Genomic DNA, 25850 nt, shown 5'->3' with positions numbered 1-25850 from the left:
ACAACGATGGCGCTGTTCTTCTTTGGTCAACGATATCGTCGTTGGCTTTGGGTTGATCTCGCTGAGCCATCGCGTCCAGGGTGATCATTCTTTTTGCTGCTTGTAGTGACTCGTCTTCCTCAAGAAGAGAGTATATTTTGGACCATCGTCAATCGAATTGACGGTCATGAATGAGGTTTCGTCTCAGGGTATCTACATCTACAAGCGCAAACATTAACAACGCCATACCAATGCTCTGCCCACCAACGCCTCAGGAACCCATCTATCTAACCCCGCCCCCCTTCCCACATCCTACCTTCCCCTACCTTCTCAACCATCTACAAGCTCAGAATCAGCCCTGTTCGTCCATCGTCTCGGCAGAGCGATTCTCCTCGACTTGCTCTTGAGCTTCGTGCCCGCTCTCCGCATCATCGAACGACGCCGGAGAGACTGCCTGTCGATATCGAACGTAACATGCGGCGACTCATCCACTTCCTCCACTTCCTCCGCTCGCTCCACACCACCCTCACTCATTGTCCGTCCCTGTGCGCGTGCTTCAGGCTCCTAGCCAGACGAACTCCGATCCTGTGCATTGACCTGTCCAGCCAACCACATCATACGTCTAAAGTAATGCGCCATAAAGCTCTCGGTATAGTAAGAATGCTGCGAGTCGTGCTGGCTCACCAAATTGTGCGCCAACTCATGACACAGGGTGACGAACCAATACGCCATCGCATCTTGTTTGCCCTCTGACGTCGGCATCTGGCCCATGTGCAACTGCATGAAATACCTCAGGTTGCAGAAGATACTCCCATTACTGTTGAATGCGATACTCGCTCCAGCCTCGTCGTGGTAGATGTTGATGGTCTGAGGTCTTAGGTCGAAGATCTGTGCGACCGCTATCAGGACCGCGGCGAACTGGACGAGAGGTTGCTCGTGGGCTTGTACGAAAGCGCGAGGGTCAGCGTGGGAGCGGGAGAGGTAGAGCTTCAGGCTATTGCTGGTATCCGTGATGTAGACAATATCATGCCCAGGTTTGCTGTCGCAATAGGATGGAGACTCCTTGATCTGCTTGGTGTCAGGTGTGGAGAAGAGCGAGGAGTCATTGTATTCGCGGGTGGACTTGATCGCGGACTGAAGGTTCGCTTGCAGATCCTGAGGTGAAGTGACTCGCTCAGTGCCGGGTGTGACGATGCTCTTGCTCGGATCCTGTGGGCTATACGGAGGCGGAGCACTGGAGCCATTCTGCCCTAGCAAGCTTTGCATTTGCTGTGCGGCTTGTCCGCTGGAGCTCATGCCCAGCTGGTTCCTTATACTGCTGAACAGGCCACCAGCGCTCTTCTTGCCACGAGAGGCGGGCCGAGCTTCGGGTGAGTCGAATGAACCAGGCATGGACAGTGTCTTTTCTGGCGTTGCTTGTTGCGTTGACGCGTCTGGCTGAGGTGATGCATTTGGATTGTTACGCGCAACAAGTGCTTGCGACGGCATTGGCATTGATGCCGCTTCGGCTTCTTGTGCACGCTTCTGCTCCTCGTCTCGTTTCCGCCTTTCAGATTCAGCAAGACGTGACTCTGCTGCCTTGGCCCTCAAAATGCGGTCAACATTGTAGCCTTTCCTCTTGAGTCTACCAAGATCACTCTCGAGAATCGTCTCGAGGGCGAGCAGGTCTTGTTGCCTTGGTCGTTTCAGCAATACCGCCATTATCGCTTTGCTGACTTCGTACAGGTCGAAGCGGCCAGTCACGTAGAGCGTTGCATCCTTCTTGGTATCTCGATGGAGAAGTGCGGTCTTCTTCTCGACAAACGACATCTTGTAGCCCTTCAGCTGATGCGTAGTTTGCAGAAATTCCGTCACCTTCACAGTCATGTTCTGCTCCAGCCACTTTGCATCGTGCCGAACAGAGTCTGACGGATGGTCGTGTAAGAATAGTCTGCAGCGTTCGACTAGTAGCTTATGCAACTTCGAAGCCGCCGATTGATCGTTTAGAAGCTGTCCCATCCGCTGGTCGTTGTCCGACAGTTTGCTGAGCAGTGGTGTCTCCAGCGCCAAGTACAGATTCTCCAACGCTTCGTCCTGTGGACATGTCATTAGAGTGGCAGAGAAAAGCCTGTATGTCTGGAAGTCATCAACGATCACCATCTCCGGCGCTCTGGCCAGAGAGTATTCCAGGATCTTCGCGTCGTCATCATCGTCGTAGTCTGGCTTCTCAAAGCTGCCATTAGCCGCGACCTGTCTCTCAGCAAGCAGACATGGAGCTGCCTTGAGCTTCTGCCATAGGATCTTATCTTTCTTCAGAGCTGCCGCACTCTCAGCTATCTTGCGCAGAAGCTGGAGGTACTTCTCTTGCCCGAGCGTCTCGAGCAACCTAGTAGGTTGCCGTACGAGCATACCAGCAATTTCGACAGCACTAGGCTCGTGCTTCGATCCGACTCGGAGCAGCAACGTGTTGGCTTCATGACCAAAGTCAACAAAGTCGAAGATGTCGCCGTAAGATTGACTATCGCCGAGGAAACACGCTCGTGGAGTGACGTAGCGAACAGTCGATGCCTTGGCACTGCCGGTCACGATAGGCACTATCGGTGAATTGCCTATCCGTTCAGCAAGATTCCCACTTGGTCCGATCTCTTGTAATCGACCCGCGAAGTAGCTGAAGAGAGTTTGTGCGGATCCGAAACTCGCTGGAGGTGCCTTGAGCAAACGTTCGGCAGCGGTGTCGATCGGTGGGTCCATGGCTACACCGAAGAGCGTGTGATGTGGCTGCAAGTCTTCGCGTAATGTATAGAACCTCAATACTCCGGCTCTAGGATTGGCATAGCACTGCCTGGGCTTGGCTACCTTATTAGAGCTTTCGCCAGCGAAAGGCATAACAGGCAGGAAGGCCTTGTCGATTTCCCCGACTGGGAATTTGTGATAGTCGTGGTGGAAAGCATTCATGATCCAATAATTAACAGCGCTCTGTTGGAGTTCGCTGTTCATGGGCGCTCTCGATAGGATGTCAACCAAAACTGGGACGGTAGGATATGGCTGAAGGCCAAGCACTCTTAGGAAGCGGCCTTCCGGCGTGTTTGCACGGAATTGACCTTGCCACTGTAGAATTGGAAGGCCAAGTTTCCGGATGGCGTCGTTAGGCTCGTAGAGGTCCGCCAAACGATATAATTTTCCTTTGTCGGATTGGTCGCCGGACTGTGTCTCCGCTGGGCAGATGGTTGTTTGTCGCAGCCGTTGCATATCCTCCTTAGGGATATCGTCTTTGACACTAACGAGGTACTTCACCAGATCGACATGACTCCACTTGCCCTCTTCAGTCGCTGAAGGAGTTATAGACTTGGCCATAAGTCGATCGAACACCACGGTAAGCTCTACCGTCTTGCGCACGCCAAGCGAAGATAGGAACTTCTCTTTCGTACCCTGCAGGCCAGTGATGGTGGGCAGATCATCAAAGAGTCGTACATTACCGAAGTATGCTTGCGGTGGTTTCTTCATTCCGAGCTTAGTGGGTATGACTGTACGTGGCGTGAGCAGATCCTGCACCGTCTGCTTCGAAGATTGTGACAACCCATCCCAGGACCTGGACACCACTGGGAGGACCTGAGACGCAATAGCTGCCGAAGTCGTGAGGCTCTGGCCTGCTGGAAACCCTTGACCATTGCTCTCCACGATCCACCGTAGCCAAGGTACGATTTGCAGCTCGTCCCAGCCTAATGAAGATAGCTGACCTGGTGTCACGCCCTTCGTCAAACGGAACAAAATCGTCGTTGGCGGTGATGGCAGGTCCACAGGTATCCTTGCGCTGTTGATATACGTCTCGATGGAGCCGAGCTGTATGACAGGACTGGGAGAAGTGGGCAGAAACTCCTCGCTAACGCTGGCTACAGTGCCATCGAAGAGCAATTGCACACCGCCCGCGTCCATCTCTTGCTGCGATACCTTCTCACATGCCCATTTGATCAGCTCGGTAACCTGCTTCTCGGACAGCGCCTGCCGTTCGAGCTCTGCTTTGATGTCTTTTGTGGTGATATCCGACAGCAAGCCATAATCTCGCAGCTTGCTGATAAATGCCAAAGCTTTGTCCATCAGCTCGTCTGGCACCACCGGTATGCCGTCTACGAAGCTGAGATCCTCCGTAGCAACGCGGACCTGTGAGCTGGAGAGCACTCCCCGCGTGGACAGAACATCGATACTGCCGTCTTTTGTGCACGTCCAGAATGCCTCCTCAATATAATGCCCGACCTTCATAGCTGGCGTTGACTCCGCGAAGCTGTACTGCTTGTATGTGTGAACAGCTGCCGTCATCACAGCATCCACGTCTTCCTTCGCAATCTTCTTACGCCCGTTACCTGCTGCTGTTCGATCTAGCCTGTTTTTGAGTTCTGCCATCTCGCCAGTGTATGCTATACGGCACGCGATACCAGCGACTCGTAGCATTTCGATGTTCCAGTCTCGAACATAACGTGCATTCAGGTCGATGCTTTCGCGTTCCACCGTTGGGATCACAGAAGGCGCAGATATGTGTGCCAGGAGGCCGGTAGTTTGTGCAGTCGGAAAGCCGATGAAAATCTTGCCGTTTTTCGTTGGCTGTACAGACGCGAATATCTCACCAGCCTTTATCGCGGAACTTCCGGACGAAGTGCTTGACGACGCTGTCGTCTCGTCGAAGGAGGATGTCAAGATTGAGATACGGGTGTGCTTTGGAGGCGGCTTCTTGGTTGCACGCTCGAGCTCAGTAGCCAGCTGCTTGCTGACGTAGGTCTGTACATTGACCGTACTCATGCGGACGAAGACTGTAGACTGGCTGCATCCGGCAAGATCTTCCAAAATGGCCTGCTGTAGCACTTCCTCCTCCTTCTGCGCTTTCTGCCTCACTGTGTTCGTAGCCGATGCTCCTGTAAACTTACCAAAGAAGCTCCTCAAGCTGAGTCCGCCCACGTCAGTCTGAGACTGCGCTGCTAAGGCTTGGGTTGAGGTAGCTTGCGATGTTCGATTCCAGCCGACCACGTTCATCCATTTCGCATCGATCTGAGCATTCTGGTATTCCACGTCCACGATCTTCATGAGTCCACCTTGGGTCTGTGGCTTGACCTCCTTAGGGATCTTAACCTGAGCACCGGGGGCCATCTTCTTTGACAAGTTCAACACGTTCCAATCGTCTAGCCATAGCTCAATGTTCTGCAGACCAACGAAAGTCAAGCTTGTAGCCAAGAACTGGCATAGGCTCAGGAGCTGGGGAACGGGCGTAGTCTGGTTCCTGTAGTCCAGCAAGAAGGTAGTGCCTTTCTGTGCCTCTGTCATCTTCCCCCGCCTGGTAAACAAGCTGTCCTTCTTCCAGTAGAAGGCCATCGACTGATCGCCTGAGCTCACGAATGGACTCTCGCAATCGGCGAAGACCGAATAGAAGCCCACACCGAAGGCACCAATCTTTGTCTCGTCAGGGTTGCCCTCTGCAATGCGCTTGAGGCGTTGCCAGTCCGTCTCTTGGAATAGTTCGCCATCGTTCGATACCATGAGCGTGTTGAGGCTGTGGTGGAGGAGAGTATGCTTCAGGAGTTCGCTCGGGTCTTGCGTCTGTGGTAATGGTACTGTGGCTGAAGGGAGTGTTTCGAATCGAATCGTAACCTTGGAGGCCTGCGCGTCGGCAGCATTCTGGATGAGTTCTCGTAAAGTCGTCCATTCGCCGGAGTATCGTGCCAGCACTTTATCGATCAGTGCTCGCGTGTTGACTGTTACAGCTTCCTCGTCTTCGAGACTGCCCATGGTCTGCTCGCGCAGCCGGGCAAGATTCTGTGACGCCGCCATGGCGACTGCTGTGTAAGTTGTGCAGCAGTATGTGTGTATGCGCACGTTATATCATGTTTGGTGAGGCTGCCGTGAAGGCTGTAGGAAGCATCGGCTGCCCTCAGTGAACACTTTGAGACTCGAGGGGGGCGTAGTGCAGCGGGTGTAGTGGGATAAGTCCGTGTGAAAGAAGGTTCCAGGTGTACAACTATGCTATGGGGAAGAGCGATGTGGCAACGACAGCGAACGTCAAAGGATAGGTCACAAGATCGCGCTATCATATACAATAGTGTACAGATGGTGGTGTGCCTGAGTACACAAAACATCAATTCACCCTCGATGACTTCACTTGTCAACACACCAGATCCAGATCCAGGGTTCGCGTTCTTACAGGCAGCATCCCTGCAGGCGGGCTGAGCCTCAAAGTCTATCTTTGGGCCCAAGCTCTCTGTTTCTTCGGTTCTGTTTGACCTGACGACGACCATCACGTTTCTTTCCATCTTCACCACTCTTTCTTACCCACACACACTGTCGAGATCAGCGACATGTCTGTCGATCTGCAGTCGGTGGCGAACCTCCTCGCGGCCAGCTTGGACCCCAGACAGAACAAGCAGGGTAAGACCAACAATGTGCGGATGTGGGATAGGAACACCAAAGTACTGACACACGCTCTAGCTGAACAGTCGTTGAAGAGCGCAGAGGCCAAGCCCGGATTCTCGCTCGCTCTCCTCCAGATCGTCGCCGCAGAGTCTTTCCCCATCAACACTCGACTCGCAAGCGCATTATTCTTCAAGAACTTCGTGCGGCGGAACTGGACGAACGAGGATGGCGAGCACCAACTCCCCGCGAACGAGGTCTCCACCATCAAGAGCGAGCTGATCGGCTTGATGGTCAAGGTCCCTTCAGCCCTGCAGGCGCAACTCGGTGATGCTATCAGCGTCATTGCAGACAGCGACTTCTGGGAGAGGTGGGACACTTTGGTCGACGATCTTGTTTCACGACTGACCCCGGACAACGCAAACGTCAACAATGGTGTATTGCAAGTGGCACATTCGATCTTCAAGAGATGGGAGCCTTTATATCGATCCGATGAGCTGTACACCGAGATCAACCACGTACTGTCGAAGTTTGCAGGACCATTCCTACAGCTATGGGAGAACACCGATCGTCAAATCACCGAGAACGAGAACAATCCAGTAGAGCTCCAGGCACACTTCTCGACACTCGATTTGATCATCAAGCTCATGTACGATCTTTCAACGCACGACATGCCACCACAATTCGAGGACTCACTCGGCGTCATCTCGACATTACTCCACAAATACCTTACGTACGAAAACCCTGCGCTGGATACCGGCGACGAGGCTGAACCAGGCCCGCGGGAGCAAGTAAGAGCAGACGTCTTCAGGGTGCTGGTCCTCTACACTCGGAAGTACGATGAGGAGTTCAAGCAGTATATCACACAGTTCATTGGAACATCATGGAATCTGCTCACTACACTGGGCCCAGAAGCCAACAACGATTTGGTGGTCAGCAGAGCTTTGGAGTTCTTGACCACAATTGCGGGCATTCAAGAGCATGCACAGAACTTCAACAGCCCGGAAGTGCTTGGACAGGTCACAGAAAAAGTTGTGATACCAAACTTGTCACTAAGAGAATCAGACATTGAAACTTTCGAGGATGAACCGATCGAGTACATTCGACGAGATCTGGAAGGCTCCGACGATGACACGCGACGACGAGCAGCCACTAACTTCCTACGAAAGCTGATGGAGGCGTTCGAGAAGCCAGTGACTGAGGTGGTTACTCGCTACGTCGATCACTTCTTGGGCGAGTACAGGAAAGACCAGAGCGCAAACTGGAAGGCCAAGGATACTGCCGTGCATCTCTTCTCTGCCATCGCTGCAAAGGGAACAGCGACCGCGGCAAAGGGCATTCTGAGTGTAAATCCCTACGTCAGCGTGATTGATTTCTTCCAGAAGAATGTTGCAGAGGATCTGACCAACCCGAACGCCGAAGCATTGCTCAAGGTCGATGCGATCAAGTACTTGTACTTGTTCCGAAGCATACTCTCGGCAGATCAATGGCAAGCGGCCTTTCCGTTGCTTGTGCAGCATCTCAACTCTTCGAACTACGTTGTCTACACCTATGCAGCAATCGCCGTTGACCGAGCCTTGTATCTCACGGACGAACAGCGACAGCCCATCATTCCACGCGAGAGCATAATTCCACTAGCAAAGGATCTACTGCAGCACCTCTTCAAACTGGTTACCAAGGATGCAAAGCCTGAAAAGGTGCAAGAGAATGAATTCCTGATGAAGTGTGTCATGCGAGTGCTCATCGTCATTCGAGAGGCAATGGTGGATATCGTCGACCTGGTACTCACAAACCTCGTCAACATCACCAAAGTCATTCGCCACAATCCCTCGAATCCAGGCTTCTGCTACTACCACTTCGAGTCGTTGGGCGCGCTGATCAGGTTTGCTGGACCCACCCAACCAGAGAAGATCGAATCGAGTCTGTTCCCTACCTTTATGGAAGTGCTCCAAGGCCAGGTCGAAGAGTTCTCGCCTTACATCTTCCAGCTATACGCACTCATGGTGGCCACAAACCCTTCGGGTCAGCTGTCGAGCAACTTTCAGCGACTGGTGCAACCGATCCTCGTGCCTACAATGTGGGACAGCAGAGGCAATGTACCAGCTCTGACCCGCCTGCTAGTCGAGATCATCCCTCGCGGCGCTGAGCAGATAGCCGCCGCAAACCAGACGGAGGCTCTTCTCGTTATCTTCCAGAAGCTTGTGAGCAGCAAAGCATACGAGACTCATGCGATGGATCTGATTGAGGCGATCGTCCGCAGCTTTTCGGTCACTGCTCTCGAGAACTACTGGCAATCGATACTGCAGCTCATGTTCCACCGGTTATCGAACTCGAAGACGGAGAACTTCACTATTCGCTTCGTGCGGTTCTACCACCTAGTATCAGCACTGGTCGATAAGGGCCTTGGAGCCGACTTCTTCATCGCTGTTGCCGACAAAGTCCAGGCCAACGTCTTCACACCCATTTACACCACCATCATCCTTCCAGATACACAAAAGCTCAGCCGACCTTTTGATCGCAAGACGGCCTGCATATCGCTTACCCGCACCCTTGCAGACAGCCAGGCATTTGTCGACCGCTATGCCAAGCGCGGATGGACGATCACTTGCGAAGCACTCCTCAAGCTCCTTATCAACCCGCCATTGCCACAAGCAGCCGACGATACGATCGAGGATCGCGATGTTGACGAGCTCGGATTCGGTGCCGCATTCACGCAACTCAACGCATGCAAGCGCCCAGCTTCCGACCCGTGGCCAGAAGTCCAGGATGTCAAGGCATGGGTCGGCACAACACTGAAAGAGGCGGACCAGAGACACAATGGCAGGATCGGCCAGTTCGTCCAAGGCAAACTTGACGACCAAGGCAGAGCAGCACTACAGAGTGTCATGCTTAGATAGTCCGGCGAGGCCGTCGTCTGACACGGTGGTCTGATATGATGGTACGAGTGCATGCTCGGCGTTAGTGGGAAGGGATTGGTATGATACCACGGCTGCGCGCATGATATCGCGCACGCCCAGCGGGGAGACACAAAAGTAGGTATGGTATGTATAGTGTAGGTGCTGTAACCGTAATCGCCGCAAAACAGAAGTCGAATCCTTGCATTCTACACGTTCTGTCGTAGTCAAGCCCGTCGCTTGCAAGTCCGATCTACACCCACTCAACACCCCCATCCCCATACCCCACCCTCCCCACAAACATCGCCCTCCTTCCCCCAACATCATCCCTCCTCGCATACCCATGCAACGCAAAATACCCCTCATCCCCACCCTCACCATCACCCGCCACACTCGCACCCCCAGGCCCAATCATCCCCCTCGTCCCCGTCACAGCCAGCGGCACCATCGTCTTCCTAAACGGCCCCAACGGACTCTCACTAACCGCATAACTCACATCATACAATTCCGTCGTCCAGCAATTACTGCTAAAGAACAACACATACAACCCCTCTTTCGTGCGAGTCATATACGGTGCCTCAACGAGCGGTCCGTCGAGGTCCGTATTCGTTAGAATTTCCACAGGGTCTCCTATCTTGGTGACTCCATCGGAGGCGTCGACGCGCTGAATCATGATCGGCGTGCTGAGGATGGGCGGGACGGTGTTGCCGCACGTCCCGCCGTGTCCGAGGGCGTTTGCGTCGATTTTGTAGAGGACATAGTTCCCTCCATCCACCGGGTCGATGAAAGCCGAGGCGTCGAGGGCGCCGCCCTTCTCGACGGGACACGCGAATGGCTCATCAGAATTACTCTCATACGGCCCCATGACCTCATCCGCCACAGCGGCGCCGACACAATGGAAGCGACCACCGCCGCCTGTGTTGGTTACGGCGGAGTAGTACATTAGAAACTTCCCATCTTGCCGGCGACTCACGGAGGGTGCCCAAGTTCCGCCAGCGGGGGCATCGACCCAGGGGGGCAGGGCGGCGCTGAGGGCGTCGAGGGGGGAGAGGGACCAGGTTTGGAAGTCGGGGGAGGTGGCGAGTTGGACTTTGATATTTTTAAAGTCGAAGGCGGATTGGGAGGCGAAGGCGTACCAGGTGGTGTTTACGCGGATGATGGAGGGGTCGGGGAACTGGGAGGTGGTGTTAGTTTTAGGGGTGGTGGGTGGGGTGTTTGGGGAGGGGATGGGAGTGGTACGTCGGTTGCGATGACGGGGTTGAGGTCTGGGAGAGTGGCTCGTCTGGTTCGTGGAGATGCTGATGCTGTTGATGCGAGGAGTAGCAGTGCTGCTGCTGTCGCTATGGCTTGGACCATTTTCGATCAATGGTGAGGTTGTGTTCAGTTGACGAAACAGACTGTCTAGTCCAGTGTCGGAAGCAGGCGGTCGTGATTGAACGATGTGACTGTCTGGGGCAGATCTATGGCTCGATCGATTCGTTTACCTGGTTGCTGGGAAGTAGCATCGTGGAGAAGGTCGGGGTCCTGAGGTTATACGCTATCATGCACGACCGGAAGGAACGATCAGTGCAAAGCATTACCACAACGTCACTGCCACGCTCGTGAGATGTACGACCTGCCAGTCACGAAACACTTGTCAGCAGCACTCTTCGGCCTGTACGTTTCGTCGGCTCCTCAAAGCGCGCTTGTGGCATGCATAAAACTCAGATCACCGGTCAGCAGGCCTCCAGAACGGAAAGCACAGCGTCGCACCATGAACCCGCTTACATCGGAGGTGTCCCTGTGCACGAGCAGCCGCCGGACACTGCCAGGTGTATCCCTACGAAATTTGGTCCAGTCCACAAGACTCAAAACAAGGGCTTAAGCTGCATTAATAGCCTTCACAACTTTGCCTGTGCAAGCCATGCAGCGACAGACCGGACCAGTCAAAATTTGTTGTTGAAGAACAACGTTCAAAACCTAGACAGGGCCTCCGCACTGACTTTGACCGAGAGAAGGTGCAAAGGGATCTTGATTCTTGGCGACGAACTGTAAGAAGGCGCGTACTTCCGAAAGCCTGTTTTACACCCTGGTTACGCCAGCGCATGGTTGCAGACCGAGTGCGACTCATCAGGGATCCGGAGACCACGCAAAGTTCATTTGACTTCCCGGGAGTACAACGATACCGCTGCTCTACGGTGATGCTGATGAGGTGCCGTGGCAGACATCGTAATGCCAAGGCACGACCGGAACGGATACATTTTTCGAAGCTGTGGGACATTGCTCGTTGTTGGACATCTGTCGTAGTTTCAGGTCATTCTTTCAGCTCTTTGCTGGTCTGTACATCTCTTATTCCGCCTTGCCAGATCTCGAAATCTGTCTTGCCTTCGCCACACCATGCGCTGAAGACGACTTTGCATGCTCGATGCCATCCAGCTACGTCTCGGTCCTCGCCAGGTCGATACGCTCTGTCCGCGTAGATTGGTCTCTTCAACAAAGCTATTCTGGCTGATAGCTGGTTCGTCCAAGTGAGACCCAGGCTGGGAGTCTTCATGTTCGTGCTTGTAGGATCGTCTCCCCAACCTGTGAAGAAGCGTTGTTGATGATCCAGTGACAGAGGGTCATCGATAGACAGCACTGATGGCGTTGAATCGGCAGCTGCGGTATTCTGTGGCAGGTTCGTGGACCGAGATGGAGTGCCTGGGCGACTTTGCTGTGTAGATTGGCTGTGGATCCCCGGCGCTGGTTCAATGGTGGTGAAACGATCGGCGACTTGGTTGGCGACCACTACTGCGATGTTGTGTGTTCGAGCCAGGCCACGCAGAAGTGCTCCGATATGTGCCAGCTGGTTGCTACGCTCTGCCAGTGTTTCGGCACTTTTCGCCTTGACTCCCTTGTCGAATTCAGCTCGGTAGTTAGCCGCAATACTGTCAACGACAAGGAGGCCGACGTTGTGCTTCTCTATCGCCACGGGGACCTGATATCGCAATATATGCTCCTGGGCTTCCACATCGTGTATGTGCGTACTGTGGACTTTGCTCAGAGAAGGACGCTCCTTCGCATCTAGCTCAAGAAGTTTCGGATGTGATTGTAATATCTGGTTGAGCCGGGTGGTCTGCAGTGGAGCTTCAGTAGAGATGTACAGAACTGATCTCGATTGTGGCTTTCCTCCGCCTGTTGTGATGGGAAGCTGAGCAGAAAGCAGGAGAGTAAGCAGAAACTGTGTTTTGCCAGCCGCGCTGCAGAAGTTAGAGATGAAGCACGGAAGGAGATATGAAAGTGCCATTACCTCTCACCAACGATCTCAGTCAAATGAGCAAGCGCGATCCCTCCATTCAGTGATGCATCCAGCGTGTCGTCCAGGGTGCTGATGGTCGCCCATCTGTCGGCGAGATCTTTGCCGCTGTCCAGTCCCGACCATGTGTCATCTGCTCCCTCTCGAGACGCATTGGAAGCAGCTGCAGCACTTTGATGGAGAGCAGCGACGAGTGTGTCTGCAAGCTTCTTCACCTCGCCTGGAGGTACCTGCGCTCGCTTGGCCACATCGAGGGCATCGAGGGTGAGCAGATCCGCTGCAGAGATGAGCGCCTTCTCGAGCGAGGGCAAGATGTGGCTGTATGGCGCGACGTCGAAGTCAGGGAGGACGGTGAGTATATTGGTCATTTGGCACCATCACCGCCGTTGCCGCGAGAGACTTTGATGCACGTGTACATCGACGACACCACGCGACGAGGAACGCGTCAAGGGTGGAGGTGGTGTGAGGCAGATCAGACCAGCACCGTCTGTAGCCAGTGGAAGGGCAGCTTGGCTTTGAGCTAGTACTGGAAAGTGCTTGCAGCGCCTCATCACATAAGACAAACCCTCCCTACCACGTGCCTACCGACGGCAAGCGTTTCGCTACCGCCTCCGCCTGGCCGGCCTTGGGCAACGGAGGGCCAGACGTCATCTCGCTGTGCTTCTACATGTAGGTAGGCGTGTAACACGCCGCCGAGCATGTGTCCTAGGAGGTAGCCCGCGCCGATATAAGCTCACTCGCTCTGTCCGTCCGGGTGAACGCCGTGTTCTTGCCTGCTGTTGTCAACCCACCAACTGGCAACACGCCTGCCGTCCGCCCATCCTTTCGAGCCATTAGTATTACTGTACCTACGAGTCCACCATCGCGGGGCTATCCCTGCCAAAGTACAGCTAACACCTGCCTGCAGCTCCAGCTCTAGCGCCATCTGGACGGACCTCACTGCTCACTGCTCACTGCTTCCTCTTGTCCGCCGTGCCATCGAGCGCTCTGCCCGTGCAGGCGGCAAGCCCAAGTGGGTACCAGCTTCCAATTGCCGTACTTCACGCATTCCGCAGACCTCAAGCCCGAGGTGAAGGATAGAAAGGCAAGGGCCAGAGTCTTGAACAGGTCAGTTGGTTGGCCCGTCTCATTTATCCTGCCTGCAGTGTTGCACTTTCGGCGGAGCGGCTAGTTCTACGGCCACGTGCACTGCCGAAGAGCCTCGTCACCACAGGCTGCTCTCATGTTCGACGTCAGGTGCAAACTGCCTAGACTGATCACCATGAACGGTTGTCTGCGGGGCTGTCCTGGATAAAGATGCTCCTCTGCTCCATGTGCACTCTGCCTCCAGGTCAACACAACCCCGATGGTCATGTCGTTCACTATCTGACTTGACATCCATGCCGAACTACTATCATCAAGATTGTCATTACTTCTTCAGGACTTGTTTGCGTGGCTTGTCCATAGCTACACTCGTTTGCCCTCTGCGTAGCTGAGAAACCCGGGACATATGCTTACACTCATCATGTCACCAGTGCGAACGTTCCCATCCATTGATGAACAAATAGTCAACTCCAGACGTCGAGACTCCGCCATGGCCGAACGATCAGCTGAGAATGCCAAGGAGTCGTTACAGGACCACTCCGAGGACAAGCAGAATCCTTTGGCATCACATACCAATCCCAATTCCAAGCCAGGAATCACGTTTGCAGCACAAGACAAGCTTCCTAAGCTACCAATCCCAGACCTAGAGGCAACATGTCAGAAGTATCTGGAGTCGATCGATCCTTTGCAAGATGCCAGAGAGCACCACGACAGTGAGCGAGCAGTGCAGGAGTTCCTACGCACCGATGGACCGGCATTGCAGGCGAAGCTCAAAGCCTACTCAGAAGGCAAAAGCAGCTACATTGAGCAGTTCTGTAAGTCTGAGCATTTCCATCGACTATGCATTTACTAATGCAGGACAGGGTACGATTCATATTTGAACTACGACAATCCCGTGGTGCTGAACCTGAATCCTTTCTTCTTACTCGAAGATGACCCGACGCCAGCTCGGAACAATCAGACCACTCGCGCGGCGTCTCTGGTTTGTTCCGCACTTTCATTTGTACGCGCTGTTCGAAAGGAAGAACTCCCGCCCGACCAGATGCGCGGTCAGCCTTTGGACATGTACCAATACTCACGTCTCTTTGGCACGGCTCGTATTCCGACAGAGAATGGATGCCAGATCGGGCAGGACCCTGCTGCAAAACATGTGGTTGTGCTCAGCCGTGGACAGTTCTACTGGTTCGATGTGCTGGATGACAACAACGATCTCATCATGACCGAGAAGGACGTCAGCTTGAACCTTCAGGTCATTGTTGAAGACGCAGAACAGACCCCCGTACATAGTGCCGCGAAGGGAGCTTTGGGTGTGTTGAGCACTGAAAACCGGAAGATCTGGTCGAGTCTGCGTGAGCTCATCAGCAAGGACGAGGGTTCGAACAACAGCGACTGCCTTAACATTGTCGACTCTGCCCTGTTCATCCTTTGCCTCGACGACACCGAGCCAAACAATAGCGCTGATCTGAGCGCGAACATGCTTTGCGGGACGTCAATCATCGAGCGAGGCGTACAAGTCGGCACCTGCACGAACAGATGGTACGATAAGCTGCAGATTATCGTTTGCAAGAACGGCAGCGCTGGTATTAACTTCGAACACACCGGTATTGATGGTCACACGGTGCTTCGTTTCGCCTCCGACGTGTACACGGACACCATCTTGCGCTTCGCGCGCACCATCAACGGACAAGCTCCTTCACTATGGGCATCTCAATCACCCGACCCATCCAAGCGCGACCCCAAGAGCTTCGGCGATGTGAGCACAACGCCACACAAGCTCGAATGGGATATGGTTCCAGAGCTAGCAACTGCCCTCCGCTTCGCAGAGACCCGCCTCGCAGATCTGATTCAGCAAAACGAGTTCTACACCCTCGAGTTCGACGAGTACGGCAAGAATTTCATGACCTCATGCGGCTTCTCACCAGACGCTTTCGTCCAAATGGCTTTCCAAGCCGCTTACTTCGGCATGTACGGCCGCATCGAAAGCGTCTACGAACCCGCCATGACCAAGATCTTCTACCATGGCCGCACAGAAGCAGTTCGCTCAGTCACCAACGAAAGTGTAGAATTCATCCGCACCTTCTGGGCCGATACGTCCCCGGCAAAGAAAGTCGAAGCCCTCAAGAAAGCCTGCGAAAAGCACTCCGCTCTCACCAAAGAATGTGCCAAAGCTCAAGGTCACGACCGACACCTTTACGCCCTGATGTGTCTCTGGCAACGCCAAGTCGACGGCGATGCAGAAGTCAACAGCCTCAACGGCGACGGCGGCAGCGTGAACGGCTGGAGCTCCCCCACCAGTGACCGCGACCCTACCAGCTCCTCCGCCTCCCCGAACCGTGACAGCACCATGTCCGACGAAGGAAGCATCCAATCAACCTCCCCACCCCGCCAACAAATCACCCTCCCTGCCCTCTTCGCCGACGCAGGCTACGATAAAATCAACAACACCATCCTCTCCACTTCCAACTGCGGCAACCCCTCCCTCCGCCACTTCGGTTTCGGCCCAACCAGCGGCGAGGGATTCGGAATCGGCTACATCATCAAAGACGGCAGCATCTCCGTCTGCGCCTCCAGCAAACACAGACAAACGCGCCGCTACATCGATGCGCTGGAAAGTTACTTCCTCGAAATCAGGAAACTCCTCAGACAAACCCAACGACGCGGCACGGGAGGCGACAAGAACGCTAGCAGAGCGCGAGAAGCAGAGGAGCAGAGACCTAAGGGGACCAGGCTGAAGAGTCGCGGACGTCTTGTGGTTGGGGAGCAAGTCGGCGGTGCGGCTGCCCCGAGTGCGGACGATAGTGGAATGGCTAGTGATGATGAGTTTGGTGGATGTAAGTCTGGACAATTCGCAGAATTCGTGAGGCTTGTGTGCTAATACGCCATAGATGGATTCTTCGATGCTGGAATGCTGCAGCAGGCTCTGAGGGCCAATAAGGGGAGTGAGGAGGAGAGGCCGAGTGAGAAGGTCCAGGCGAGGAGGGAGGTGGGGAAGAAGTTGAGGTTGATGGAGTACTAGGCTGTCTGTGGATGAGCATTGATATGGCACAGAGGCATTGAGCAGTATGTGTGCTGCAAATCGTAGAGTTGCATCTTCTCACCATGTTCGGAAATTTACTCAGCGATGCTTGTGGGAGACGAGTGCGCAGACGTCTTGTTGGCTTGCCAGTACATTCGAATAGAGACTGTATCCTGCTATCCGCTTCCATGGTATCATAATCTCAACCTTGGCCCCAACTTTCATCACCCTGGCTCCACTGGACGCTCAGGCCATAGGTTTCCTACCATAAACATAATGGAAAATCGTCAACAGGTGCAGCTTTGGATTGCTGAACTCAGCCCTCACTCCCGCCATCAACACCTGCGCCTCCTCCGCCCTCCATCCCAGCACCCTCGTCAAAGGCGCCAGTGTGAAGGCCTCCACACAAGCGATCATATGTTCCCTCTGATAGCGTCCAATCTCCTTCAACTTCCGATCCTTCGCCCACGGTCCTATCGGCACTTTCACCACATCATCCGTCACATCCTCAAACCCCGCCGCCTCGATCCAGGATTTTTGTTGAGAGGCGACATTCATTCTCTTCCCGAATTTCGTGGAAGCCTCATCGATGAGTTCCTGCCATTGTTTGGTGTGGGGTGCTTTGGTGAGGAGGGGGTCGTCGTCTGAGGAGATCCAGGCTTCGTATTCTTGCATTTCGAGCCAGCCGCCGGGCTGCGTCATGATGTTAGTTTGCATGAAGTTGGAAGTCTGTGGAGGTGTGTTACCTTGAGATGCTCGAGAGCACGAGAGTAGAGGAGTGGCCAGTCTGAGATGCTGCCGCCCATGCCGCGGCCGTGGATGTAGTCGAAGGCTTCGTGGGGTAGCCAAGGCCAGGCGGATTCGATGTCGTCTATGTAGAATTTGCAGTTGGGTGGAAGCCTGTTCGAGAGGAGAGAGATCAGAGTCAAGATCATGACGACAGTAAAGTGACTGTCTTACCAGCCTGGCTGGATAGGACTCAGATCGGTGCCTATCACTTCGCAGTCTGGCCGTTCATCTGCGAGGTCGATGGCCCATATGCCTGTCCCTGTGCCGAAGTCGAGGGCTCGTTTGATGTCAGGACCAATCGGTGCTCTGTGTAGACTTCCTCGAAGGGCGAGTCTGTAGATGTGATGTCTGACAGAGGCACATCGTATCAGCACCAGCACCTTCTTGTTGATTCCCATCAAATCCAAATTCTTCTAAAGGACTCACTGCAAGTCCAGCCGATCTTGCTCCTCGGCATCATTAGGCAAGAGGTAGTTGCCTTCTCGAAAGGCATGACTGACGCTCCGTCAGTCACAGCTCATGCGCTTGAGAACGTGCTGCCTTGGACATACTATCGTCGTCCATTCTCGTATCTGTACCCGAATATCGACGATGCCAGAGATGCACTCTCGATGGAATCTACATCTGAGCCGAGGCCAGAGTCGCCGTTCGAGCTCTGTGAAAGCGGTGAGCTTCAAAGTCTTGCTTGCCAGCTCCCTTGTAACATACATCATTATCGACATCGAGAGCTGCAGTAAGCAAAGGCTGCTGCAGTGGCGCATCTCCCATCCTCAGGCTTTCGTGGTCCAACAAACAAAGCTAAGCTCCTAAACTGTGAAACAATCCAAACGTCAACAAGGTCATTGTCAAAAGAAGAAACGCCTCATCAGCTTCGATCCTTCCACCCGCGCCGCTCCCAACGTCTGAACCACTGCGTCGGTATCAAGCTGTTCGTCCAGGAAAGAGCAGCAGGCAACATGAATGGCAACCATTGAAGTCTCCGGACATCGCCCCACACCTCCCACACCACGGCAAAAACGAGCCGGAGCCGACCTCAGCTTGCACTGCATGAGGCACGGCACGTTCGTGAAATACCGGCCGCCGTATTGGTCGCTCAAGATATCGTCTGCAGATGTCTCGCGGAGAGGCGGCCAGATCTAGAGCTGTCCCTACTCTACTGCAGGGTGCCATCGGACCGTGAGCTACGAACGCAACGCTCCGAGGCGCTATGCGCGTTCCTTGATGGTGATCAAGGATGGAGACGACAGGCGACGTGGTGGGGCGGCTGCAGAGTGCTCGTGCTCTCTTATCTGGAAGGGGAGTTGAGATGTTGCGTTCCAAATTTGTGCTACCAAGGCTGTGACCTGAGTGAACGACTCGTGCAGAATGGCGACTTTTTCGATCGTTCTTGCCGGCATTGCTGCTTTTTTGGCTTATGTCGTTGGCTTGGCTATCTATCGTCTATACTTCCATCCTCTAGCGGAGTTTCCAGGTCTGCCGTCTCGAGGACTGCATACATTGGCTAGCTACTGAACAAAATCCAGGCCCCAAACTAGCTGCTCTGACCAAATGGTACGAAGCATACTACGAGATCGTGCTCAACGGCAAATTCTCATTCCACATCGAAGACCTGCACCGCCAGTATGGTACGTAGCCAACAACTCGTACCACCCACCAGACAGACAGACAGACATGAAACAGCCAGGCCTGCTTCCACACGACTGATGCGGCGACCATCTTCAGCTGATAGTATGTGCTGTGATAGGCCCCATCATCCGCATCACCCCCTTCGAAATCCACATCCAAGACCCTCCCTTCTGGGAAACCCTCTACGCCAAACACCCCAAATCCAGCAAATACGCCTGGACCTCCGGGCGCTTCGGCAACAGCAACTCCGTCTTCACCACCAGCTCCCCCACCCTGCACAAGACCCGCCGCGCCCCCCTCAACAACATGTTCTCCCGTCGCGCAATCCTCACCTTCGAGCCCGAAGTGCAGAAGAAATTGGATATCTTCTGCAACGGTCTGCGCCGCTTCAAGAAGACGGGGAGTGTGTGTAAGATTTCTGAGGCGTTTTCGGCGTTTGCGGGAGATGTGGTGACGCAGTATTCGTTTGGGTTTGACTATGATCATTTGGGGCTTGAGGGGTTTACGGATTCGTTTCATGATGCGTTTATGGCTGTTAGTGGGTTTGGACATGTGGCGTTGCAGTTTCCTTGGATGCATGGTTTACTTAATAGCTTGCCAGATGAGTGGAATAAGGCTATGAATCCGCCGCTCGCGAAATTGCTGGACCTGCAGAAAGATCTCCGGGCGAAGATTGCTGGAGTGCGGAGGGCTGTCGAAGAAAATGAGAAGCTGCCTGAGCATCCGACGGTATTCCACACGCTCTTGCAGTCGGAGACCTTGCCGGAGCAGGAGAAGTCCGATCTTCGGCTAGCAGAAGAAGCTCAACTCATCCTCGGTGCTGGAATCGAAACAACAGCTTGGGCACTCTGCCAGGCGACCTACTACATCCTCGCCAACCCAATGATCCTCCACAACTTAAAGACCGAGCTCCGCCAAGCCGTCCCAGACGTGACAAAGGCCGACGCATTCCGATACGACAACCACATAGAAAGCCTCCCATACCTGCGAGGATGCATCAAAGAAGCCATCAGACTATCGCTCAGCGTATCTGGACGCAACCCGCGAGTGCTGAACGAGCCCTTGGTCTGGCGCGACTGGGTCATACCGCCAGGTACACCCATCTCGATGACGATCGCGGACGTTCATCTGAATGATGATTATTTTTCAGAGGCCGGGAAGTTCAAACCGGAGCGCTGGATTGGGGAGGCACCGACAGCGCCCGATGGGTCGCCGTTGGAGAGGTATTTTGTGGCATTTGGGAAAGGGCCTAGACAGTGTCTGGGGATTAAGTGAGTGGAGTGAGCTTGGATTTGATATTTCAGCATACTGACTTCTTTATAGCCTTGCTTACATGGAGCTGTACCTCATGCTTGGCAGACTGTTCCGACAGTTTGACCTCGAATTGTACCAGACCGATGAGTCGGATGTCTTACTAGCCCACGATTGGTTCCTGCCGAGTCCAAAGCTCGACTCGAAGGGTATTCGTGTGAAAGTGGTCGGTATAGAGGTATAGCATTCGCAGCTCTTGATATCCTGTTGTACAGTGTCCGCCCTTACGATCATGCCGCCCTGATCGAGGTCCTGCTTTCCCATATGCCTCTCGGACTGCGCTCCAGTTCAGCAACATAGAACTTCCAGCCCCAACCACCTTGACTAGCAGCAGAGATGAAGAACGCCGCATTATCCTTGTCGACCATCTCAGAAGTGTCCTCACAGCACGCCAGCATGACGCAGCCCCACCTCGAACGATCTGAAAGGTTGATGCCGAATGATGTTTGCGCGTGTGTCGCAAGCTGATCCAGGATGTCGTCGAAGCTTTGTGCTACTGAAATGAAGATGGTCGTACTGGTCTCGCACACCAATGTCGGGCGCTTTTCGACCGCGGTGCGCTGGCTGCGACTTAGATCGCAACTCTTGATCAGAAGACTTCGCGGATTGACGATGGCGAGCATTATGCTGACGGGGAATGCATCACGGTGAAATGTTGTTGTCGGTGGAAGCTCCTTCGGCAATGCATGTAGTGGTATAACATCTTCATCGGGATGCAGTCTAGCTCGGCGTGAGCTTCGATGCTTCTTTGTGGTAGCCATATCTGCAGGATCGATGTTGGATGCAACCTGAATGGCGTTTTTTTCAGTTCAGTCGTGAAGAACACGCGCCACGTTATGCCCCGCTGCCCTCACATCCATCACATGCCGTTCAGTATGTATGACTCAACTGTGTCTCCCTCGTCGCGACCGTCCACGTCCTCTTGCACCACCATTCGTGCGCTGCATGACAGGACTGCTGCCCAAAAGTGAGCTGTCCAGTATCGAGCTGGAGAGGTTGACGCTGCCCGGGCTGCGCGGCAAAGCATCTGCGGCATGTACTTGCGCCCGCATCCTCTCTTGCAAGCCTCCTGCTGTTCGCGCCGGTGGTCCCATCTGTCCAGCTGGCGTTGCATCAGACAATGCTGAGCGTGGCGCACTTCTGTCGATGAAGGAGCTTCGTATTTCCGAATCAGAATCGCTGTCTTCAATCTCTGTGTCGGTGTGCTGATAGCTGCCGGCCTCAGGTACAGAGTCGTCAAGATCGCGCTCCATCTCGATGCCTAGCTCTTCCTCGTCTTGCGCAGCGCCTGTCAGTTCTGCCACCTCCATCTCGTTCTCGTTGCCACCCTCGTCCTCAATGTTCTGGTCCGTGCTTTCGACCTGACTGCCTTCCATCATGCTGTCCTCGTTGAATGTGACATCTGCAGTCGTGGCATCTGCATCTGGTATCTCAGCATCGAGATCACGCTCCTCCTCGCCATCCTCACCCTCCTCCTCGCCATCCTCACCCTCCTCTGCCGTCTCTTGTGCCTGCTGTTGTGCTTCCGCTAGTTGCTGCTGTGCTTGCATGTCGCGCATGCCGGCTTCTTGTCTCTCAATCTCGGCCTGCTCTTCTCGTTCCAAGGCCTCTTCAATCATCGCCTGCAGTGTCTTGGAAATGCCAGGCGGTCGAAGCCAGTGGGAGCCGAAATTGCGCACAGCAGCTTTGCGTGACTCAATAGCAGCTTCTTCGGCTTTGAGGATCGCCAGCGGACTTCTCGCATTGTGCTGCTTCTTCTCGTCATCACGTAGCTGACGTTGACGATGTGTTTGTTGTTGGTTCTGGCCCACTGCTGGTGGAGGTGATTCAGCGCGTGGACGATATGTTGATCGCAGGAAGGTCGAGCTGTCTTCTTGAGGTGGTATTAGTGGAATTGAGAGCATCGTGGCGGCTTGATGTTAGTGTTGTAGCAATGGAGGAGAGCAATGTGCTGTTGAACAATCAACAAGTTTGATCGACGGAAAGTAGATGATCCGCGTTTGCGTCCAGCACTGCCTGAGTGACTTGCATCGAAATCGTGAGATGATGCGAAACTCTGCGTAGACTCGTGTCGATGTAGCAAACGCCGTAGTGCTAAGGTGCAATGTGTGATGCATTGTACCTGCACTGACAGTGACTGCCAAAGCTTTGGTGGGGCCCGATCAAAACACCGGCTAGAGCCGAGTCACATTCACTCAGCTCGTGCTGAGTAAGACATGACGTCGTTGCAGCATTCGGGAACACTCGAACGTCGATACATCGTTGTTCGCGAGTGTAGCAATTCGAGGATGAAGACACAGCAAGGCCGGACTGAGTTGGCACTCGATTGATACCCATAAGATCTTGGGTTCGGTCTGGTAAGCGATCTCGGTAGAAAATCTGGGAACAGCCCTGCTTCTGTTACGTAGTACTGGTGCACCGTAGACATATCTCTAGACACATGCTTCTGAGCAACGTGTCTAACTTCACAAGGTATCGAACGAATGAGTCAAGATCTGTTGTGCTGAGAGAGTTGGTATGTGCTGGCTTTCATTCACTCACTTGGCGCGCCTTCCCGATTGAACACTTGTCCACAACTTCATCACAACAGGACACTCTCCTCACCACACATTCTGTCACCACTGTTCTCTTTCTGCCGTAGAGAATGCCGGTCAAGACATGAGCACAGGCCAGCGACGAGAGCACAAAACTCTGGACTGATTTTCTTACGCTTCCACTTCTCTTCTTCTCTATACTTGCACGTATACCCCCACCCCACCCCCAAATTTCACCACAACTAACATCTTCTTAGACCTTGTTGGCCTGAGGACGCTCACGAATGTCCAAAGGTACATAGATCGGCTGCATTGCACATCGCGGACCGAGACATGTATGCCTCTCCTTCGGGGGCGGCACTGGCGCAATTTTTGCTGGCAATCCTGCTGTCGCTTGCGATACGCAACCTCTTTCATCAGCTTCGTGCCCTTGGGCGCGTTCTGGAGAAGGATAGCACTACTCCATCATGGCACATCATGGCATGTTCGTACGACACACTCGGCATGTAGACCTGGACTCGGCGTTGTATTGCCAGCATTCGCGTCCTGCTCCATCGCGGCTACGCGGTCGCGATGCCCTCCACCAGAATATGTCACGCTCCTCGGCATCGAACACCACCCTCACATCATCAACAATCCACAACAACTTCACACCCATGTGCGACCTGCTCGATACGTTCGCAAGATGACGGAGGTGTACCTGCGCAAAGTCGAGATGCCGCAGCTGCCCTGCATATCAGCCGCCACACCCACTTCGCTGCGTCCAACGAGATAACACCAATCTATCACGCGTTCGTAGGCGAAATGGTCAAGATAGACTGCTTGTACGACCCGCCACCACCGCCAATAGATCGACGTCGCCAAGAAGCCAGTGAACAGAGCTATCTACACATACCTTACGTCGATTTGACTTCTGGTGCTTGAGCCAGGCGAATGCCGCACCTGAAAGAGGAAGGAGGACCGTAGTCAGAGGATACAAGAGGTAGTATATATACAATGGATACCAGGTAAGGAAGACGTGTTGGCACCGGGATACTCGACACACATTCAAGATGGTGTTTTCTCTTTCGTTGGGTGCTCTCGCAGCATTGGTCGGCGCTGCTACAGCACAGGTAGTCAACCCTACGATTGCACAAATCAATGGCAACAAGTTCTTGTCCCCTCTTAACGGACAGAATGTCACTGGTGTTCGCGGTCTAGTAACCGCCAAAGGTCCGAATGGATTCTTCCTCCGTAGCCAGAGCCCAGATCGCGATGCCAGCACTTCCGAGTCGATCTATGTCTTCGGCAGGACTGTACTCGACAATGTCACAGTTGGCAACGTCATCACTCTTAACGGACGAGTAACAGAATACCGACCAACTACGGCAGCAGGCAGCAACTATCTCTTCTTGACGGAAATCGACCGACCCTCCAACATCACCACCATCTCTACTGGAAACCCCGTTGTACCGATTGTCATCGGACAGAGAGGCCTCAACCCACCCACCGAGCAATACAGCGTCCTTGACAATGGCGACGTCTTTGCAGTCCCCAACAATCAGAGCCGAGTGTCAGTCAGGAACCCCACGTTGGACCCGAGACTGTATGGGCTCGACTTTTGGGAGTCTCTGACTGGAGAGCTGGTCACTGTTCGTCGCCCACGTGCCGTTGCAAGGCCAAACTCCTTTGGCGATACTTGGGTAGTTGGAGACTGGAGCACTACTGGAGATAACAGCCGAGGTGGTCTCACTCTTAGAGATCGTGATGCGAACCCGGAGGCGATCCTCATCGGGAGCCCGCTTGATGGAACCAGCAACCCGAATGTGACCACGAAGCTCGGTGACTCTCTTGAGGAGATCACTGGGGTCGTGTTTCAGGACTTTGGCTTCTACAGAATCCTCCCCACTACTGCGATCAAAGTGACACGATCAAAAAGCCCGGCTCTGCCGCCAGCCACCAGACTGCGCTCCAATGGACGGTGCAGCGGCATAACCGTTGGGCAGTACAACATCGAGAACTACTACTCTGGCTCTCCTGCCGATCAGATCTCGAGCATTGGCGATCACATCGCTAACTTCCTTCGCTCGCCTGATCTCATCATGGTTCAGGAAGTCCAAGACGACAATGGGCCTACCAACGACGCAATTGTCGATGCCAATGTCAGCTTGTCGACTCTTCGTGACTCCATCACCGCAGCTGGCTCGGCAGTGAACTACTCCTTCGTGGACATTGATCCAGTCGATGACCAAGACGGTGGTCAGCCTGGTGGCAACATCCGCACGGCATATCTTTACAACCCCAACGTCATTCAGTTGCGAAAGCCAAACCCAGGATCTCCCACTGATGCCAATGAAGTCCTGCCAGGCCCATCACTCAAGTTCAACCCAGGCCGTATTGACCCAGCAAATGCAGCTTGGGGCTCCAGCAGAAAGCCGTTGGCCGCTCAGTGGGAGACAAAAGATGGACAGCACACATTCTTCACCATCAACGTGCACTGGACTTCCAAAGGTGGCAGCACTTCTCTGCATGGCGACCCACGTCCTCCGGTCAACCAGGGCGTAGACACTCGCGAGCAGCAGGCCAACATCACAGGCTCGTTTGTGAAACAGATTTTGAACCTCGACCGAAATGCTGCTGTAGTCCTGGGTGGTGACTACAATGAGTTCCAGTATGTGCAGCCATTGAAGACCTTGGCAGCAGTGTCTGGACTTAGAAGCTTTGACGATGTTGCTGGCATTCGCGATGTTGAGCAGTACACCTACTTGTTTGACATGAACTCCCAGGAGCTCGATCACTTCTATGTGAGCCCAAGGTTGAACAGGGCTCGTGCTGATTATGAACACATCCATGTCAATACCTGGGTGACGACTGATGAGCAGGCTTCGGATCACGATCCAAGTGTTGCGAGGTTCAATTTCTGCAAGTGATAACGATATGGATTCGTATATACATACGCGTACATGAGATACTATGTAGACAACATGCAATAAACA

At 53.9% G+C, this 25850-nt stretch overlaps 11 protein-coding genes across 11 annotated transcripts; 4 read left to right on the top strand and 7 right to left on the bottom strand.

The window, feature by feature from the left end:
- Positions 1–543: 543 nt before the first annotated feature.
- On the bottom strand, positions 544–5772 carry CLAFUR5_03838 (uncharacterized protein; the record flags this gene model as incomplete). The annotated part of the gene is made up of 1 exon (XM_047902986.1): positions 544–5772. One exon carries the CDS (start codon positions 5770–5772, stop codon positions 544–546), a length of 5229 nt encoding a protein of 1742 aa, XP_047758114.1.
- Positions 5773–6296: 524 nt separating this feature from the next.
- On the top strand, positions 6297–9245 carry CLAFUR5_03837 (Importin alpha re-exporter; the record flags this gene model as incomplete). The annotated part of the gene is made up of 2 exons (XM_047902985.1): positions 6297–6366; positions 6427–9245. The coding sequence occupies 2 exons, from the start codon at positions 6297–6299 to the stop codon at positions 9243–9245; spliced, it is 2889 nt and encodes a 962-aa protein (XP_047758121.1).
- A 250-nt stretch (positions 9246–9495) lies between these two features.
- CLAFUR5_03836 (uncharacterized protein) lies at positions 9496–10598 on the bottom strand (the record flags this gene model as incomplete). Its single annotated transcript, XM_047902984.1, has 2 exons — positions 9496–10416; positions 10482–10598. 2 exons carry the CDS (start codon positions 10596–10598, stop codon positions 9496–9498), a joined length of 1038 nt encoding a protein of 345 aa, XP_047758120.1.
- Positions 10599–11535: 937 nt separating this feature from the next.
- CLAFUR5_03835 (DNA repair protein rhp57) lies at positions 11536–12884 on the bottom strand (the record flags this gene model as incomplete). Its single annotated transcript, XM_047902983.1, has 2 exons — positions 11536–12460; positions 12511–12884. 2 exons carry the CDS (start codon positions 12882–12884, stop codon positions 11536–11538), a joined length of 1299 nt encoding a protein of 432 aa, XP_047758123.1.
- Positions 12885–13452: 568 nt separating this feature from the next.
- Positions 13453–14045, bottom strand: CLAFUR5_20020 (uncharacterized protein; the record flags this gene model as incomplete). Its single annotated transcript, XM_059462877.1, has 2 exons — positions 13453–13623; positions 14031–14045. The coding sequence occupies 2 exons, from the start codon at positions 14043–14045 to the stop codon at positions 13453–13455; spliced, it is 186 nt and encodes a 61-aa protein (XP_059318913.1).
- A 44-nt stretch (positions 14046–14089) lies between these two features.
- Positions 14090–16615, top strand: CLAFUR5_03834 (Putative mitochondrial carnitine O-acetyltransferase; the record flags this gene model as incomplete). The annotated part of the gene is made up of 3 exons (XM_047902982.1): positions 14090–14414; positions 14463–16430; positions 16485–16615. The coding sequence occupies 3 exons, from the start codon at positions 14090–14092 to the stop codon at positions 16613–16615; spliced, it is 2424 nt and encodes an 807-aa protein (XP_047758122.1).
- Positions 16616–16861: 246 nt separating this feature from the next.
- Positions 16862–18172, bottom strand: CLAFUR5_03833 (Methyltransferase pytC; the record flags this gene model as incomplete). The annotated part of the gene is made up of 6 exons (XM_047902981.1): positions 16862–17308; positions 17362–17515; positions 17576–17737; positions 17831–17899; positions 17956–18059; positions 18113–18172. 6 exons carry the CDS (start codon positions 18170–18172, stop codon positions 16862–16864), a joined length of 996 nt encoding a protein of 331 aa, XP_047758117.1.
- Positions 18173–18769: 597 nt separating this feature from the next.
- Positions 18770–20525, top strand: CLAFUR5_03832 (Cytochrome P450 monooxygenase sdnE; the record flags this gene model as incomplete). The annotated part of the gene is made up of 4 exons (XM_047902980.1): positions 18770–18875; positions 18928–19029; positions 19149–20301; positions 20354–20525. 4 exons carry the CDS (start codon positions 18770–18772, stop codon positions 20523–20525), a joined length of 1533 nt encoding a protein of 510 aa, XP_047758116.1.
- A 46-nt stretch (positions 20526–20571) lies between these two features.
- CLAFUR5_03831 (uncharacterized protein) lies at positions 20572–21102 on the bottom strand (the record flags this gene model as incomplete). Its single annotated transcript, XM_047902979.1, has 1 exon — positions 20572–21102. The coding sequence occupies one exon, from the start codon at positions 21100–21102 to the stop codon at positions 20572–20574; it is 531 nt and encodes a 176-aa protein (XP_047758119.1).
- Positions 21103–21225: 123 nt separating this feature from the next.
- Positions 21226–22245, bottom strand: CLAFUR5_03830 (uncharacterized protein; the record flags this gene model as incomplete). Its single annotated transcript, XM_047902978.1, has 1 exon — positions 21226–22245. The coding sequence occupies one exon, from the start codon at positions 22243–22245 to the stop codon at positions 21226–21228; it is 1020 nt and encodes a 339-aa protein (XP_047758118.1).
- A 1682-nt stretch (positions 22246–23927) lies between these two features.
- On the top strand, positions 23928–25784 carry CLAFUR5_03829 (uncharacterized protein; the record flags this gene model as incomplete). Its single annotated transcript, XM_047902977.1, has 1 exon — positions 23928–25784. One exon carries the CDS (start codon positions 23928–23930, stop codon positions 25782–25784), a length of 1857 nt encoding a protein of 618 aa, XP_047758871.1.
- Between the last annotated feature and the right edge of the window lie 66 nt (positions 25785–25850).

Source organism: Fulvia fulva, chromosome 2, assembly GCF_020509005.1.
Source record: "Fulvia fulva chromosome 2, complete sequence".
NCBI classification, from domain to species: Eukaryota; Fungi; Ascomycota; class Dothideomycetes; order Mycosphaerellales; family Mycosphaerellaceae; genus Fulvia; species Fulvia fulva.
This window is presented reverse-complemented; position numbering and strand designations above follow the sequence as displayed.